We start from the raw sequence: 15,750 nt of genomic DNA on the forward strand, positions 1-15,750 counted from the left end.
AAGAGTAAAAAGTGAAATGCATTTTATTAGTAGTTTTTCTGAGTCCATTTCCTAAACAGCACGGTGGGAAGCTTGTGACCGAAGTGGTGGTGCTGGGTCTGTTGGTGTAGGACTTGAAGCAGCTATGGCAGGGGTTATAATGGGAATGGAGGTGTCGAAGGGGATGCCTGCTCTGGCAAGAGAGCAACAAAGGTGACTGGCAATATTCTGCTGCGTTAGGGATTGTAAAGCGGCATTAGGGTGGATAAAAGAGAACCAGCTGGGCTGAAATTACTTTGGGAAGAGCTGATAAGAGATTTTGCTGTGGTAACACTAAGAGATCTGCGTAGTCCAGGATTTAAATGTGGGTAGAAATCTTGTAATGTGGTTAGAGAGAAGTGTTTCTGGGCATTGTCAGTATGGCAGGCTGACTCCCCGCAGCAGAGGAGTGCTGTTGGTCACGGCTGGGTACAGAGCTGTGTTACCTGACAGTTTCATCATCACATGGTGACTGCAACCCTAAGAACAATGCAGGTAACTGTAGTTGTGGCTTTAAGCAGCACAGAGGATGCTGAAGAGATGCTGGATGTGGAAGTGAACTTGGTTTGAGTGACCACAACTTAACCTAGGGGAAATTGAAGAGCTAAACCTGTAGACCAGCACCTGCAAAAAGTATATAGAAGCTTTTTGGTGAAGTCAGGAGCTTGGGTATGGAGGAAGACATGGAAGTCTGTGAAGCTACAGGGGCAAATATTAACATCTCACATAACAAGGAAAGGCTCCTCCTAGGAAGTAACCCCAGAGCTGATGATTGACTTGAACACTGTGTCAGGATAACGGTGAGCAAACACAGAACCTTTGTGAGGTGTGGGCAGAAAAATCTGTTTGAAAGGAAGGTGTGTCTTGAGGATCGGGAAGTGCAGGGATAAGGCAGGGGTTTCCAACTCAGCAGAAGAGGTGAGCTCTTGCAAAGGATGTTAAAACAGATAACAGCAGGTGCTTTGGTCACACGAAAAGGAGAAACAACCCATCTCACAGAGGAAGGAATCTGGCCACAGTGCGTAGGGACAGGGTGTAGAGTAAAGATGAGCTGGGTGTGATCCCTGAGCTGCAGTTCTTGTTTCTTTTGAAGGCTGAAAATGATACACGGATGTATGGGGTTGGAGCAAATCTTCTACACCTTAATGAATAGAAGTCAGGTAAACTCTAGCCCAGCGTGCTAACATGTACAACACTTGAAATCTGAAGTCTGGTAACTGCTGTAAGCCAGCAGTGGCATCACCTAATTGGAGAAGGAGATTGGTGGTTTCTGTGGGGTGGCAGAAAGATAAGGAGATAAGGGAGAAATGTGGGCAATATGTGCATCTTGACCTCAAGAACAGGGGAGACTGTGATAGCTTGAGGTTTAAAGTGAGAGTAATAAAAGCTTTATAGACAGATGGAAGCTGTGTGGAAGGTAACTGTGTATGAATGTGGTGTAGGCTTGCAAGAGGCAGACTGTGCTGGGCTAACCTCTTGGCTCTGTATGAAAACATGCATCTTGCCAATCACCACAGCAGATGTTTCTCTTTGAAGAAAGTTGGAACAGGCAGAAGAAATGTAAGGTGGGTAAGGAACTGGCTGTAGCAGAAGCTACTAACATTGAAAAACTGGTGGGAAAAGCAGGTAGATGTCTTCCACTTGTGGTATGGTGAGAAAAGTAGGAATGTGTGTGTCAAACTTGTTTTTAAGCCAAGTCCTAATGGCATAATCGATTTGGAAGTAAAGAAATATAATGCATGAAGAATTAAGTGACCCTGAGAGCATCTGTAAGGGAAATGAGCTGGTATTAAGTAGAAGAGTTACACGTGTAAAGGCAAATTACAGGAATTTCTGAAAAACAAGGAGCTTCACGAAAGAAGAGAAGAAGAGCCCTTGTGACTCTGCACCGTGTTGTCAACCAGTATGGGAAATTGTGGAAAGAGGAAAAGGTGTAGCAGTGTGTGCTGGGGAGAGTATTCCTGGCACAGGGGGAAGGACAAAGGTATGGGTAAGTTGTCCATGAATGCAGCAGCCTGCACAGGATGAGCCTGTTTGGGGTAGACAAGCTCAGGTAGGACTTAATAGAGAGGGTGGAAGTAAATCTGTTTATTTTAGTTAATGATTTTGATACTAATGGTATTTACCCTGATGGAATTTCAGTGTAATTTTTATGGAGGCTGAAATACAAGCAAACACATGGGTTACAGGAGAACTGTCTTGGGTGTAATCCTTGTCAATAGTAACACCTGGTTGTGATTCAGTTCTGTGTATCTGCTGTGTCAAAACAAAAATATTGGCAGGTGAGTGCTAATGTGTTCAGGAGACACAGCTCCTTCAGATACCAGTACTGCCATGGGGAGCAGTCAGCTGCTGTTCCTAAATGATGCTTGGGTATCAGTCTGTAGCTGGGTTTTGGAAAACACATTCTGTCTTTACAACCTTAACTTAAAAGATCCTTTTCAGCTTCATTCTAGGGAATATCGTAAGTGATCAGCATCCAAAGACCTTAAGCAAAACAAAAGAAATCCTGAAAGTTGCTGCCAGTCTCACTGTCCTACTTCTAGAATTTGTCTTTGTCCTCCAGGAACCGGTGTTGTCTGAGCAGTTTGTGAATGCCAAGGGTAAAGTAAGGCTTCCAAAGAGTTCATTTGCAAGCAATATTCTGTTAGATCCCCAGTTCTTGTGTGGGAATCTCATTCAGTTATACCATAGCTGATATACTGAGTATTTCTTTTACTCTTCCTTAGTGCTTGCAGTCAGCTTAGTTCTGTCTCCTAGATGTTATGCTTGCCTCTGGTTTGTGAACCAAAGCACTTAAATATTTAAGTAACATAATATTAACATTTTCATTACAACTATTTTTCAAATTTAGACCAATTCTGCTTCATTATTTGGTGCAGGAAAACGCAGGTGCTGTCTTTCCTGGGAGCTTATCTCTTGCTGTAGTATGGTGGGATATATATATATTTAAATATTCCTGAATCCACCACAAATACGCTGTTGCTTTATTTTTGAGTTTCTCTTTTGGCAAGTACGTTAACCTTCTGAAGTTGAACAATGAGATTTGTTTAGCTCAATCCCTCTCAGGGCAAACTTGTGCTCAGTTGAGCTTGACGAGTAGCCATGTTCATTCAGTTGGCTGCTTGCTTGCCATCCTATAACTTCAGTGAAACTACCTGAAGATACCAAGGCTGTGATTAGACGGCAATCACTTCTGGTGTGGTTAGCCAGCAGCTTTTGCTCCAGGGTGCTTCATGTTGAACCTAAATCTGTCTTGGGAGCATAGAAGCCTTAGTCATTCAGGGGACTAGACTGATGAGTTCAGTGCTTTTGTTGACTAAAGAGAGAGAAATGCATTCAAGTTGTTTTATTTCTATCTGTAATTCCTGCTTTTTATTCCTTGTTTGATACCAGAGACAGCTTACTATGCCTGAGCAGCTGCTGCATGTGCTTCGTGTCCTGGAAGAAATTAATTGTGAAGAGGTGGATTTCATTTTCAAATAAAATAAAAATGCTGAGGGAACTCACTTCTGAATTAGGTGTAAGTTTTTCTCTTCTCTTTGGCTTTTTTTACATGCAAGCTTTTCTTGTAAACTAGTTGAACTATTGGTTTGTCAGCCGAGTCAGTTCACCAGCTCAGAGTGTCTTCCAGCAGACAATATGTTGTCTGTCTTCCTGCCTTCTGGTGTTAGGGTACAGCTTACATTATACATATTTCCTTACTCATTGACAGCTATGATATATGAATATATGAATTTAAGTCTGTCTTCTGTGAAATTAAATGGTGCAGGTTTTGTTCATGGTATCAATTAAGGCATTTCCACTTACTTAAAGTAATGCATTTCTCATCCTCACAGTGCTTGAAAGAAGGGTAATTTGTGTCACTGAAATTAGAAGCCTCCTTTCTTCTCTGCCTAGTAGTATTTATCTTCTGTATCTGCAAATTCTGAAAGATTTTATATTTTTTTTCTCCTAATCAGGCACAGATTCAGGAGTAGAGATGCTGTCTCTTTTGATCATTAAACTGTGAAAAGTTAAGAGAAACCTGTAACCTGCAGGGAACTCCTTTAAGAAAAGGGACTGACGCACAATGTAACAGAATAAATCTGAGAGACAGACACACACAATAACTCACTCCAGTATTTTATATCCAAGCTGTGTTTGTTTTGTTTTTTTTTTATATATACCAATAAAGTGAAGGCTACAAAGTGAAGGAATATTGGATAGAAGAGGCAGTTTGGATTGCTGTTTAGTTCACCTCCTGGTTGGGGAACCAGGTCACCTGACAGAGCTGTCTGTGTTGCCAGCGTCAGGAGGATTAACCTTTCCGTAATCTCTGTGATTTGAATAAGAGATTTTGTTCCTGTCCTCACTGCTCGGTACAAAGCAGCTGCTGAGCAAAAACTTCAGGGAATCTTTAGCAACATGTTTGCGTTGGTCAGCCAAGAAAGGAAGAAATAGATGTTAAAGGATTTTTCTGAGCTGTGCTTTTTATCAGCTGGTTTCCGTGTTTGTATGTTAAGCATGTATAGGTGGAGCTCTCCTCCAGAATCAGGGAGGTTGGCTATATCCTCCATTGCCTTCTTGTTTAGGAGGAGTTTTCCTTCTTGTTTAAAAGGAGTTTTGTTACACAAATAGGATCAAATACATTTCTCCATCACCATCCTCTGCTTCCCCCTCCTCTTCCCCTAGTAAACTTTGGACAGAGGCATCACCTCTCGGTTTGTTAATCACAGCATAACAGAATTTCAGTATGTGTTTTCCCACCTCTCAAGAAAAATTAAAATGATCCAAATGGTCTGAGGTGGGTCCGAATGTTCTGAGGTGATGCTCACCTGCCTGTGCTGGGTCTGGCCGAAGCTAGGAGGGATTAGATGGCTTGTGTCTGCATCTACCCCAGAGAAACCGTGGTGGTAGTAATAAGGGACTTCACTCTTCAGATTTTGTGGGGCTGTTAGCGGTAGTAAAGCACAATTCTAAATAAGCATCTCAGTATGCTGGCTCCTGTCTTGCCAGAATTAACTTGTCAGCTTGCATTGAGATCATGATTATTGTCAGAGAAGTTGAAGAGGTGAGTAATGAGGCAAAGGGCTCTCTGGAGCATTTTGACTTGGCGTATCTTTGAGGCACCGTGTCTGTCACAGGCTGTGGGGCTCCTGAGGGTTGGAGCTAATAGTTTCTGCACAGCCTTTAAGGACGGGTAATTAGATGCGTTGCTAGAGGGAAGATTTTTGTCTGGGCGCTGGGAAGCTGTCATTGCAGCACGTCCCAAAGCTGGCAGAAGATGGCTTACGATTTCTGCTCCTTACCTGAAAGGTGACGTGAGGCTCAGGTGGTTGATCTGCTTTGTGTTGGCTGGGGAAGTCTCCTGAGACTGACGGTCTGCCAGCTGGACTGTGGGACCACAGGAGAAAGGGGGATAGATAAACCTATGCCTGGGAAGAGCTTCTGCAGTGCTGCATCTCACCTGGCTTTGGGAACTCCAACACAATGTGACCACTCCTCCCTGTAAGCTTCCACCTCCTTTCTCCTGCACACCATTTAGCCACACAAGCTGACTAGAATTGGAGGCTTCTGCACTTTTTCTGTTTCCAACTGTATTTTATGTAAAAACTGGAAAATACTTTATGGGCTGTTGGCGCTTTGGATTCACTAATTATTTATAACTGCTAAGTGCTAATCTGTTATAGGGTGTTGTAAAGTTCAAGGATTGCATGTTCCTACTTTCTTTACTGCTTCCCAGCATCTGTTTCCAGCTTTTCTGGCTGTATGGTTCATGAATATTCTCTTTTTACCCGGACAGAAGGAACAATGTTGTCAAGCTTATTTCAGCTGCTGCTTATCTGAAATCAGTTGAATGCTTCCTACTGACTTTCAGGAAGCTCTTTCTGGGATCAGCTGTAAGTGAACTTAATAAAGCTTCTGCTTTGCAGTAAGGAAGCTTCAAGTGCTAATGCTCAGTGTATAAATGATGTGAGCTGTCGCTTACAAAATAGCTTGTCAATATTTTAAGCATTTTATTGATAAGATCCTGAAGGTTTTGGGGTAAAATGGCGAGCACATTATTAAAATGTGATTCCTTTCACAGTACAGCCTTTGTCCTTAGTGGTCATGTTGGTGTACTGGTCATGTTTTGCCATTGTGGATCCTGTTCTGTGCCAGCTTTTTAGTAAAATCACCATTTAGTAAAATCACCATATCCCTCTGCAAGTTCAGAGATGAGGGGAGTTCTGGGTCTTGGGATCTGCAGTTTTATGAGTCTCTTCCCTTCCTCTCTGTGAACCTATCCAGTACTAACTGCTCTATTTAAAATTTTGTTTTCAAAACAGCAAATAACAGCAAGACCTTGCTGCTCATTACAGATTTGCTGAGAGGTGCTGGTGTCAGGATCCTGGAAGTCTGATGTTTGCTATCCCTTCAGGGAAAGAACCAGTTGCAAACCTTTTACTTTTCCTCTTTCGTTTTGTTCCCTGTCACAGTTGCTTTATTCAAGCTGCATACCTAGTTTCTTTTATTCTTCCTGTCCCTTATCCTTCTAGTAAGATGATTTTGATTTATTTGTTTTTTTGTGAGACACAGGTTTGATTTTTGTTCTAAAAAACTCTTCATCCCCAATTCCCTCAGCACGTATTCTGTAGCACTATTTATAATTTTTCTTTTAATTGCTGCTCTTTGAGAAGTTTCTAGACCAGCCTTCAATGTTTCTGCACAGGTGTGCTAACTACCTGATAGCATTTCCTTGACCTGTGAATATCTGCTGTTGAAGAAGTTCAAGGAATATTTCAGGTAGGTGAGTTCTTGAGCTAAGCAACAAGCACGAATGCCTATGACGCTCTTCAGTTCGGGAGCATGCAAACCTGTGTGATGTTAAGTCAGTGTGTCAAATCAAATCTGGTAACAGATTAACCTGTAAATGAGATCCAGGTGTCTCTCCAACTGTCTGAATCAATTTTGTCATTGAAAGTGTTTAGAGGCCTACATACATTAACTGTCTTCTGCATTTAAACTATTGTAGAAAGTAAATTGAATTGCCACCCCTTCTGTTGCATGACATCTTTTAGAGATGTAGGACTTTTTAAATGAAGGCTTCTTTTGCTAATGAGGGTTGAGTTTTATTTAAAAAAAAAGAAAACAAACAAAAAACAAACAACCAAACGAAAAAAAAACACACAAGAAAAAAAGCAAAAAAATTGTAAAGCACCCTGTGTTGAAAGTGTCTGCAAAGCTGGACCTTTGTTTCAGGTATACCTTGGTAATGGGGTTTTGTTTGGCATGTTTGCAACTCTCAGGGTTTTCTAGCAAGTTTTAAATTTGTTCTGTTTAAGTTTCTATGTAACTTTTGTGTAAGGATGGAAGAAGTGGAGCACGGTAAAACTCCGGTGCAGGTAGAGCTGTGCTGTGTATACTTTGCAAGCTTTGTGCAGAAGCTGAGATAAAAAGTGTCAGAATCTGTAGAAGGTGTGAAATTACCTGGTTCACCAAAGCGATCAGACTGTGTGTTGGACAGAATAGGTGCATCTTTGTTCTGATCATCGTGCCATCATGCTGTCCTGCCAGCTTTTTTATTCCTGTGTAGGCTGGCCGTCACGATGCCCTGCCAGCTCTCCAAGTTCGTGTGAAAGAGACAGAGCAGGGAACGCTCCAGACAGCCTGCCGCTGTGCTGTCGCTCTGATGCCTGTGGGCTATGGCAGTAATAGAAGAGATTTAGATAAGACAGTGACATATAGCTTCTATATGTAAAAAACTTGCTTTTTCCTGGATAGATTTCAGTACTTGGCTCGCCAAAGTTCAGCCTGTACAGGCGATGGGATGCCGAGCCCGAGGCTGTGAAACTTCTGGCAAGAAGCAAATGCTGGGGTGAGGTTTAGCGAGCAAAACCAGGCAAGAGGAGGCAGCTGCAGTGTCCCTTCAGGACTGGAAATGTCCCTCAGGTCCTGTGTATGGGGGTGTCTGAGCTGTGGAGGAAGGCAACCAGGGTGCTCTCTAGCTGTAGGTTGGGACATTTGTGTGCACGCAAGCTCTAAATACTACACTGCCAGAGGATTTACCAATAAAACAAAGGAATTACTAGAGAAGTTTGGCTGCTGGGAGGTTTACTGGGATGTGCACTTTGGGTTTGCTGTCTACAGTGGTCCTGAAGTTAAATGGGGTTAATATTGTCTGTGCACAGGAATCTGGAAAACTCTTCCAAGGAGTCAAATGTTTCCCAGCTGCTGTAAGTCACAGTGCTCTGGGCAGAAGGGGTGGAGTGACTTTGAGGAAGCTTCGTTGAAAATTGTATTGTAAATCAAATAAATTTAGTAGCATTGTGTGTCTCTGGACAGGGTAATGAATTTGCAGATCGTCTGAGCAGGAAGATGCTAATTCACATGAATTAAGAGGGATTGTAATTCATTCTCAAGACATCTGGCAAAAGGGAAATCCCTTGGGTAGATCAATTTGCTACTGCAGGCAACAGAATAGAAGCTCTTTTTTTCTTTTTTCCCCAAGAGAATCTGAGAGTGGTAGTAGATGATTTTTATATGTGGTTAGTTGCTGAAATGAGCACACCTTGCTTTTATTCGGCATTGCTTTGGTTCCCAAGGCCTTGAGAAAGGTGAGACAAGTTGTCCTGTGGGAATTTAGAGTGGTCAGATTGAGGAAAGCTCTCTGCTACATGAACACGAAATGCAGTGTGAAAGTGTTTCTTCCTTGATTAACTATTAAAAATTAATAAACCACTATTGTGTCCGTTCCATTTATCCTGGACTACTTACTGAAGCAGCTAAATCTCTCAGTTCAGTTGAGGTAAACATCATGGTATGGGTGCGTTGCTGCTGAGGCCATCCAGATTCCTCCACAGCTGTTGCAGTCCAACAGGTGATGGGTTTTTGGAGGACTATTTCAGGTATTAAGTCAGAAAAATTCTGCCTTTAGAAGCAACCTTGTTTCTTCTGGGACTGATGGAAGTCTGTGCTGGGTTCCTGCTCTTCTTTCTGCTGCTGCCAGAGCAGTTTGCTGGTCAGCCCAGCCCTCCGTTCGCACCAAGCCATAACAAAATGTTATCCTCTGTTTATTGCCAACACAGTCTCAGCTTTTACGTCTGTTGGTCCGTGAAGGTACCCACTGTGTTTCCAACACGTCATTCCTGAAGGGAGCACACAAAGCTCTCCTCACCGGTTCAGCGGAACAATGGCTGTGTGCAAACCCGCGGTTTGTTTTCCCTGGCAGAAAGACAAAGCATAGTGTAAGAGATGTGGCTTAAGTCTCTTACCTGGCCCTGAGGCTGAAGGAATGCCTCGCTGCAAAAACTGCCTTAACTCAGCTGTGTGCTGCTGCCAGGGTTGGAGTCCAAGCGGGTGCTGTGCTCGGCTCCTGCAGGGGCTGTCACGGTGCTGCTGAGCCCCGTTAGGTTGCAGGGGGGGCTCCTGCACAATTATTCTTGTTCTGTGCTCGTTCAGGAAAGTTCTTTCCAACTGTACCTAGCATAGATCTGAATGGGTGAGAATGCAGTGGAGCATTTCTTTTTAAAGAAATTGTCTTGGAACTGTCTTGGAACTGTCATGGGCTGGAAATGCCCAGGTGGCCGCATGATGCCGAATTGCCGTAACAGGCTTGGGAAACCATTAAGCTGCTGTTTCACCAGGACCTTCCTTTCTTAGAGTTACAGAGGGATGAGAAGATTTTCATGGCACAGTCGGTGTTGCTGTTCTGCTGTTGCATGTGCAGTTCGATTTAATAGCATAGCTCTGATGCTGCTAGGCTTTTATGGGGACCATATGAAACAGGACTGGGGTCAGGGTCCCTATACAGCCTCTGCTTCCTCTGGCTTGGAGCACCCTTTTTGGATTCAGGTAGTAGGAAAGGCAAGGATTTCTTGCCCACAAATGTGAGGTGAGGATGTGGACAGGCTGTGCGTGTAAGATGTTCTTTGGGGGGTAAAGGTACTTGTGGGAGCCCTTGGTAGATGCTCCAGTCTTGCACCACTTGCCAGTCTCATGGATTTTATAAGTAGCTTTCAAGAAGTGAGTAGGAGGTGCTGAGTTTCTGCCTCTGTGATGAGTATGTGTGCTAGAGCAGTTGCTCCAGGGTTCAGACAGCGAAGCAGCTACTGAGGACTCAGTAGCTTGTGGAAAATGTAACAGACCTGAAGGACTAGAGCACTGCACACCAGCCTCTCCCTTCCCAAATGGGTCCCCTCCGTTCCGTGTGCGTGCTGCAAGGGCGCACGGGCAGCGAGTTTGGTGGGCACGCAGCACACCTTGTCTTGTACTAATCTTGCTAGTATGAGCCTTTTGCTGTGGGCTCTTGTTCCTGCTGCTTGAGCAACCTTTGCACCTCGTGCTGTGTATCTGTGCGCTGAGGCCTGAGCACCTGCGGGAGGGGAGGAAAGCGCAGAGCGAAATGGAAATAGGAATCGATTCTGCTGTCTGACTGTAGAAGTTAGATTACGTGGCCTGTGCTCAGAAACACATTAAGGCTGCATTCATGTTTCACAGGGAAGAGGAAACTATTTGTCAATTTGCTGATCACGAAAACGCACTTTGAATGCTCTGCTTTCTGCATTGATTTTCTTTTTAAGAGCACTAATCAAGCTTCATCCTCTCCTCCTTCCCTCTTCTCCCACAGCCCATTCACGGTGCTTGACTGGCCTCTGGAAGGATGTAGATTTTGTTGTAGTGTGGTGAGTGACCAGCTCGGAAGTCATGTGCTGGGTTTAGTGAGGATGTAATCTTTTGGCCATCTGCTCAGGCACTCCCCATGTCCACATCCCCCTCATTTGCAAGCAAATGTTAAAGGTGAGATTGAATCTACGGATGTTCAGAGCAGCCATGCTCCCTTTAACTGCGTACAAGTCTGTTCCTGATCAGGGGGTTGTTGTCTAAACCTCATAATAATTTGGCATGCTTGATTTTAATCCACTGGCTGGTGTATGGTGCACCTAGTCAGAAAAGTGTCCATCAGATGGAAAAGTGTGTAGTAAGAATATTTGTGTAAAATTGAGATTATCTCTGACATTTGTTCTGCTGTTGGTTTTCCACCTTCCCACAATGATTATAGACTTTCATTGTGACGTCTGGCTTGTATTTTATCTTTCCTAGTCTTTAAGGGTCTGTTTCATTCTCCAGACCTTTGTAACTGATAACCATAGAGCCTCTGAAAAGCTAGTTTGTTTACTTATTTTTTTTTTTTTTTAGTTTTAATACAGCATCACAGGCAGGACTTCAACCTAAACGTTTTCTTGTCTATTTAGAGCAACACCATAATGTTAAAGGTTCCCCAAGGAAAATTGTCTGGATGAATTGAATGCTTGCATCAATTTTTATCACTTTTTTTTTTCCATCTGTTTAGTTTGCATCCAGTTATTTCAGTGCAGTCTGTCTGCTTTCTAATAGCTGTTACCAGCGCTCTTTGAATTGAGGTGCAGTACGTGTCTCTCTGATACGCCAGTCTTTTTCTTTTCCCCTTGCAATTAAATCATTCTTTGCTTGCACAGCGGGAGCAGGTGCACCTCTGCGTCTGTGTAAAGCAGTGCTCGCACATGGCAGTGCAAAGCTCTAGGCGTCCTTCCTCTCTGATTTTCTAACATTTTCTGTCCTCCTCTGCCGTCCTTCCTCTACAGTGTTGCAGCGGTGTTGGAGGATTATGGCTCAGCCCAATTTTATGTTGGCCTCTGGATGCCTGGGCTTTCTGCACTGCCCTCTTCGCTGAGAGCAGCCATTGAAACCAAACAGGATTTAATGTTTCCAGTTTGCTTGGAAATGCTGCTTCCCCTGAGCTCAGAAGCGCCCATGGGATAAGTGGGAGTAAGTCAGGAAACCTCTCATCTGGATCTTTGACTTCTTGTCTTCAGCTTTTTACTTTGTGGCAGTACAGAAACAACTGTATCTGTAATACTTGGCATTGCCAGTGCTCTGGAGGATATTTTCCTCTTTTATGTTTTCTTTTATACAAGGCAGTATTTCACATAGCTTGATTTCAGTCTGCCCTCCTCCTACTGTGAGCCACCAGCAGCAATTTTTCAGTCTTTGTTGCAACACTGAGTAACTAAGTTTTAGTGCTTTGGGTTTCTTCAGACCTTCATTGCTCCTCTGCGTCATTTCTTGGGCACTTGGCATATAGGAGCTCAATAAGAGCTGTAAGACAGAATTAGCAGGTGAGGGTACAAAATGGAACTCACTCAGGGAAGTGACCCTATTGTATTTTGGGAGCTGCACCTTTGCCGTAGCTTTGCACACCTGTAGGATGTGCTTTCCATAGGGCTAACAAAATAAAAACATGTCCAAGTCGCTCTTCCTGAAAACCTTTTGGATGTGCTATGTAAACTGGCAGAAAGCAGAAGCTACCCATGCAGATGAGACTGCCAGGCGTGTGATCCAGCTCTTCTTTATAAGCCGTGCTGCTGAGCTGAAGGTGCAGCGTGTTACGTGCAGGTTGTAGCAGACTTGTGGTCTTCGTTTGCCCTTGCCTTGGGACATCCCTGCTGCCGTGAGCCCTGAGGCAGTGCAGGACTTTGCTGTGTTTCATCAAGGGAACCTCTTAAATGTTCAGAGCTGAGGCCGTTGTGTGCACACAGCATCCGCCTCTCAGCTTGTGTATTGCTTGCTGCAGGGGCTGTGTCCATCTCTGTGTCTAGGGAGATTTACCCACTCTGGCTGTTATTTTTTGACAAATAATATGCGATTTCTGTGCTGGGAGTGCCTCCGCTTCTCTGTGAACAGCACTGGAGCTTGTTGCAGCCAGGTAGAGACCAGCTGAAGATTAATGCACATCCCCTGCCCTCTCTTTCTCCCTTTTCCTTTCCCTTGAGCAGATGCACTTGTTTCTGTGTCCCCTTCATTTTGTAAAGGGGAAGGAGAGGGGAGGACCTGAGGTGAGCTGGTGTATGCCCCCTTCAGGGCAGCGTTTACTCATTAAATGTCTGTTTTTTGGGGTATCCAAAGGCACCTAGAAAGTGGGTAAATTGCCCTCCCCATTGCTCAGTGGTTAAACAGGTTGATTTGGAGATTAAAAAGGAATCTGTGTCTTCAGTCAGCCCCAACCATTGTGACTTTTCCTTGCACCATTAGGTTTAGCATAAGGAATGCTTCAGGCTCTGAAACTGGAAGAGAATGAACCTCCTTATTTTGGACCTAGGGCTTGCAGGCCATGGCAGTCTAGCAAAAAGCTACAGCTCTTTAAACTTTTATGTAAAACATCTGTCTTGTACTGTAACTGGTACAGCATTCCCTTCATGCAAGCACCTACCCGAACGGCAGATGTTTGCAAAGCAGAATTTATCAAATAGCAAGGGTGTTCTTCAGCATCGGACCCCACTGCAGCTCTGTGCATGTAACCACGTAAGGGCCTCTTGTTTTTCTTTCTACTGTTACTATCTAGAATTTTTATCTTGGAAGTTAGACCCTGCAAGCATTTAGTAAGTATCGGGTGCTTTGTTTATTGAAAGGAAATATACTACATCGGTTCTTAAGCCTTTCTTTTGCTCTCAGGTGTATCTTGCTTCCTCGCTTGTTAAATATGTTTTCTTCTGAGCGTTTGTTTTCCGCTGGGAAAACTACCTGGAGCCTGGAGATGTCTCATCTTAGTGCTTACACTTAGCAATACCAGTGAGGATGTGAGCTTGCAAAAGAGAACTGTAAACAAAATCTCCCCTAGGTGGACAGAGCCCTTCTCCATCCAGTGAGATAAGAGCCAGTGCTGTTTTATGTTCTAACCGTTGTTTTCGATAAGTACTGTCCTGGAATTGAATTAACAGAGGAGAGCTCTGAAAAGTGACATTTGAATGCAGACTGCTGTTTGTTTGGCGTACTGGGTTAATTTGGTTTACAGATGTCATACCAGGGCTACTATTCGGGCTTGGTTGTTTTTGAGTTGTGGTTGAGAGTCTGCTCAGCGCTGCTGAGGAGAGATCCTTGGCTTATAAAGAAATCTCAATTTCTTCTGAGTGTCTGTAACTTTGTAAGTGAGGGGGGTATGAAATGACATCTTGCTAAGACCAGAAATAACCTTCTGGTTTGCAGAGGACTGATTTTGAAATTGCTTTGCATTAGTCATATCATATTGCTTTCCAAACTGTAATCCTGCGATTCCCTTTTAATTGCATCATTTCAGAGAGGTGAAATGGGGTACAGAAGAGGCTCTGTCACCGGAACTGTTAAACTGTGAAAATAAGTACAGATTTCCAGCTTCCAGGCTTCTGCTGGGGGAAATTCTCCAATTAACATGATGTCCTGTGACACTGTCACTTGAATGAAACTTCAGCAGGACAAAATCACTAACAGCCTCTTTTTTTTCATCTCTTTACAGTAAAAAAAGCTAAACTCCAAGGACCACCAGGTAAGCAGTGCTCTGCTGGTTGTTCTAGTCAGCCCTGTTTGTAGTGATGGAGACTTTTGAAGGCTCCCTCTAGGTTTCCTATACTCCTCTCTGCTCCTTCATGTTGTCTTTATGAGGGACAAAAGCCACCCCAAGAGTCCAGGCAGCCTGAGGATGTGACCTGGTGTCATGGTACTGAGAAATGTCTACCTGTTCACCTCATCTGCACAGGTGATGGCTGAGGAAACACTTCCTCTACTGTCACCACTTCCCATCCCACCCTGCCCTTCTCTCTCATCCTTCCATCTTTCCTGTTCAAAACAAGATCTGAAGATGTCCACCAGGCAGAACTGGCATGTGCATGACTGGATCAGTGCCTCTTCGATCCCAGCTGGCACTGCTGGATGTTACGGCAGAAGTGGTTCATTCACTTAGGTGGTAGTCTGCAGTGGCTGTGATTGGGAATGAAATCCCATCTGCAAGGTTTTGTATTCACATAATAAAAGAAAAACAGCTGGTGGCACCAAGGGCTTACAGACTAAGCAAATATTTTACTGTGCTAGACAAGGAATCCTGTAGCTGGTGAATATGCTTATTGAATGAAATTTCGTTTGTTTATTTACTTATTTTACAAAAAGAATGAGCAGTCTGCTTTTTTTTTTTCCCCTCCTTGGAGCTCTGTTTCAGGAGGTCTGTAAAAAAAAAAAAAAAAATACTTGTTTGAAATATTGTTACTGGAACTTTTTAAGGAAAAAATGAAGTGTGGCCTCTGGGACAACACCTAGTAAGGTGTTTAGATCCAAAACAACTGCACAGCTTTATTCATGATGTATTTGTTCAGCTCTGTTCTCTTTGTATGGTGGTCCGCAGGTTATATATCTGAAAGCTTCCCAGGTCTCTTTTTTGTTCATTTTCTTTTGCTGTCATCTTCTCCATACTCCACTCGAGGTCAAGAGCTGTGCGTGCACCAACCTTGCTTTTTTTCCAGGGTAAGAAAACCGAACGCACAGACTAGAAGGGGGCAGTGTGTACTTCATCCTTTTTCCATGTAAGAACCCTTCTCAGGGCTGCATTTGTCCTGTAGTCTAGATATAGCTCAACTGAAGTGTGTGGCTTCACCAGCAAGCCCAGGATTCCACGACAATGCAAATCAATGTGGCTATACATGAGGGAATCCAACTTTACACTGCAGAAAACATTTTGATGCCATTACATACATGGCAGTGCCATAGGTCTTCCATCAAACCGTGCTCGTTTCATTTCATTTGTTTTGTGAATAGAGCAACTGCATGTGGAGGTGACAAGAATAATTACAGTCTCCATAAAATCCTAGTCTATGGAGAGAATGGAAAGGCTAGAACATATTAATTCAGAGAAAAGAAAAATACAAGGAAACAGGGAAAATATATACAAAATAAAAGACAAATGAAAGTGGATAGGAAGGGATTTTTTTT

At 43.5% G+C, this 15,750-nt stretch overlaps 1 protein-coding gene across 3 annotated transcripts in view; it reads left to right on the plus strand.

The window, feature by feature from the left end:
* The window catches only part of UNC13B (unc-13 homolog B), a 212,485-nt gene that overhangs the window by 10,508 nt on the left and 186,227 nt on the right, over window positions 1–15,750 (plus strand). For all 3 annotated transcript variants that reach the window (XM_040540269.1, XM_040540270.1, XM_040540271.1), the window contains exon 2: window positions 14,288–14,317. In XM_040540269.1, the coding sequence (XP_040396203.1) occupies window positions 14,288–14,317 (30 nt within the window). The remainder of the gene's footprint in view (window positions 1–14,287; window positions 14,318–15,750) is intronic.

The sequence above is a fragment of the Cygnus olor genome, chromosome Z, assembly GCF_009769625.2.
Source record: "Cygnus olor isolate bCygOlo1 chromosome Z, bCygOlo1.pri.v2, whole genome shotgun sequence".
Lineage (NCBI taxonomy): Eukaryota > Metazoa > Chordata > Aves > Anseriformes > Anatidae > Cygnus > Cygnus olor.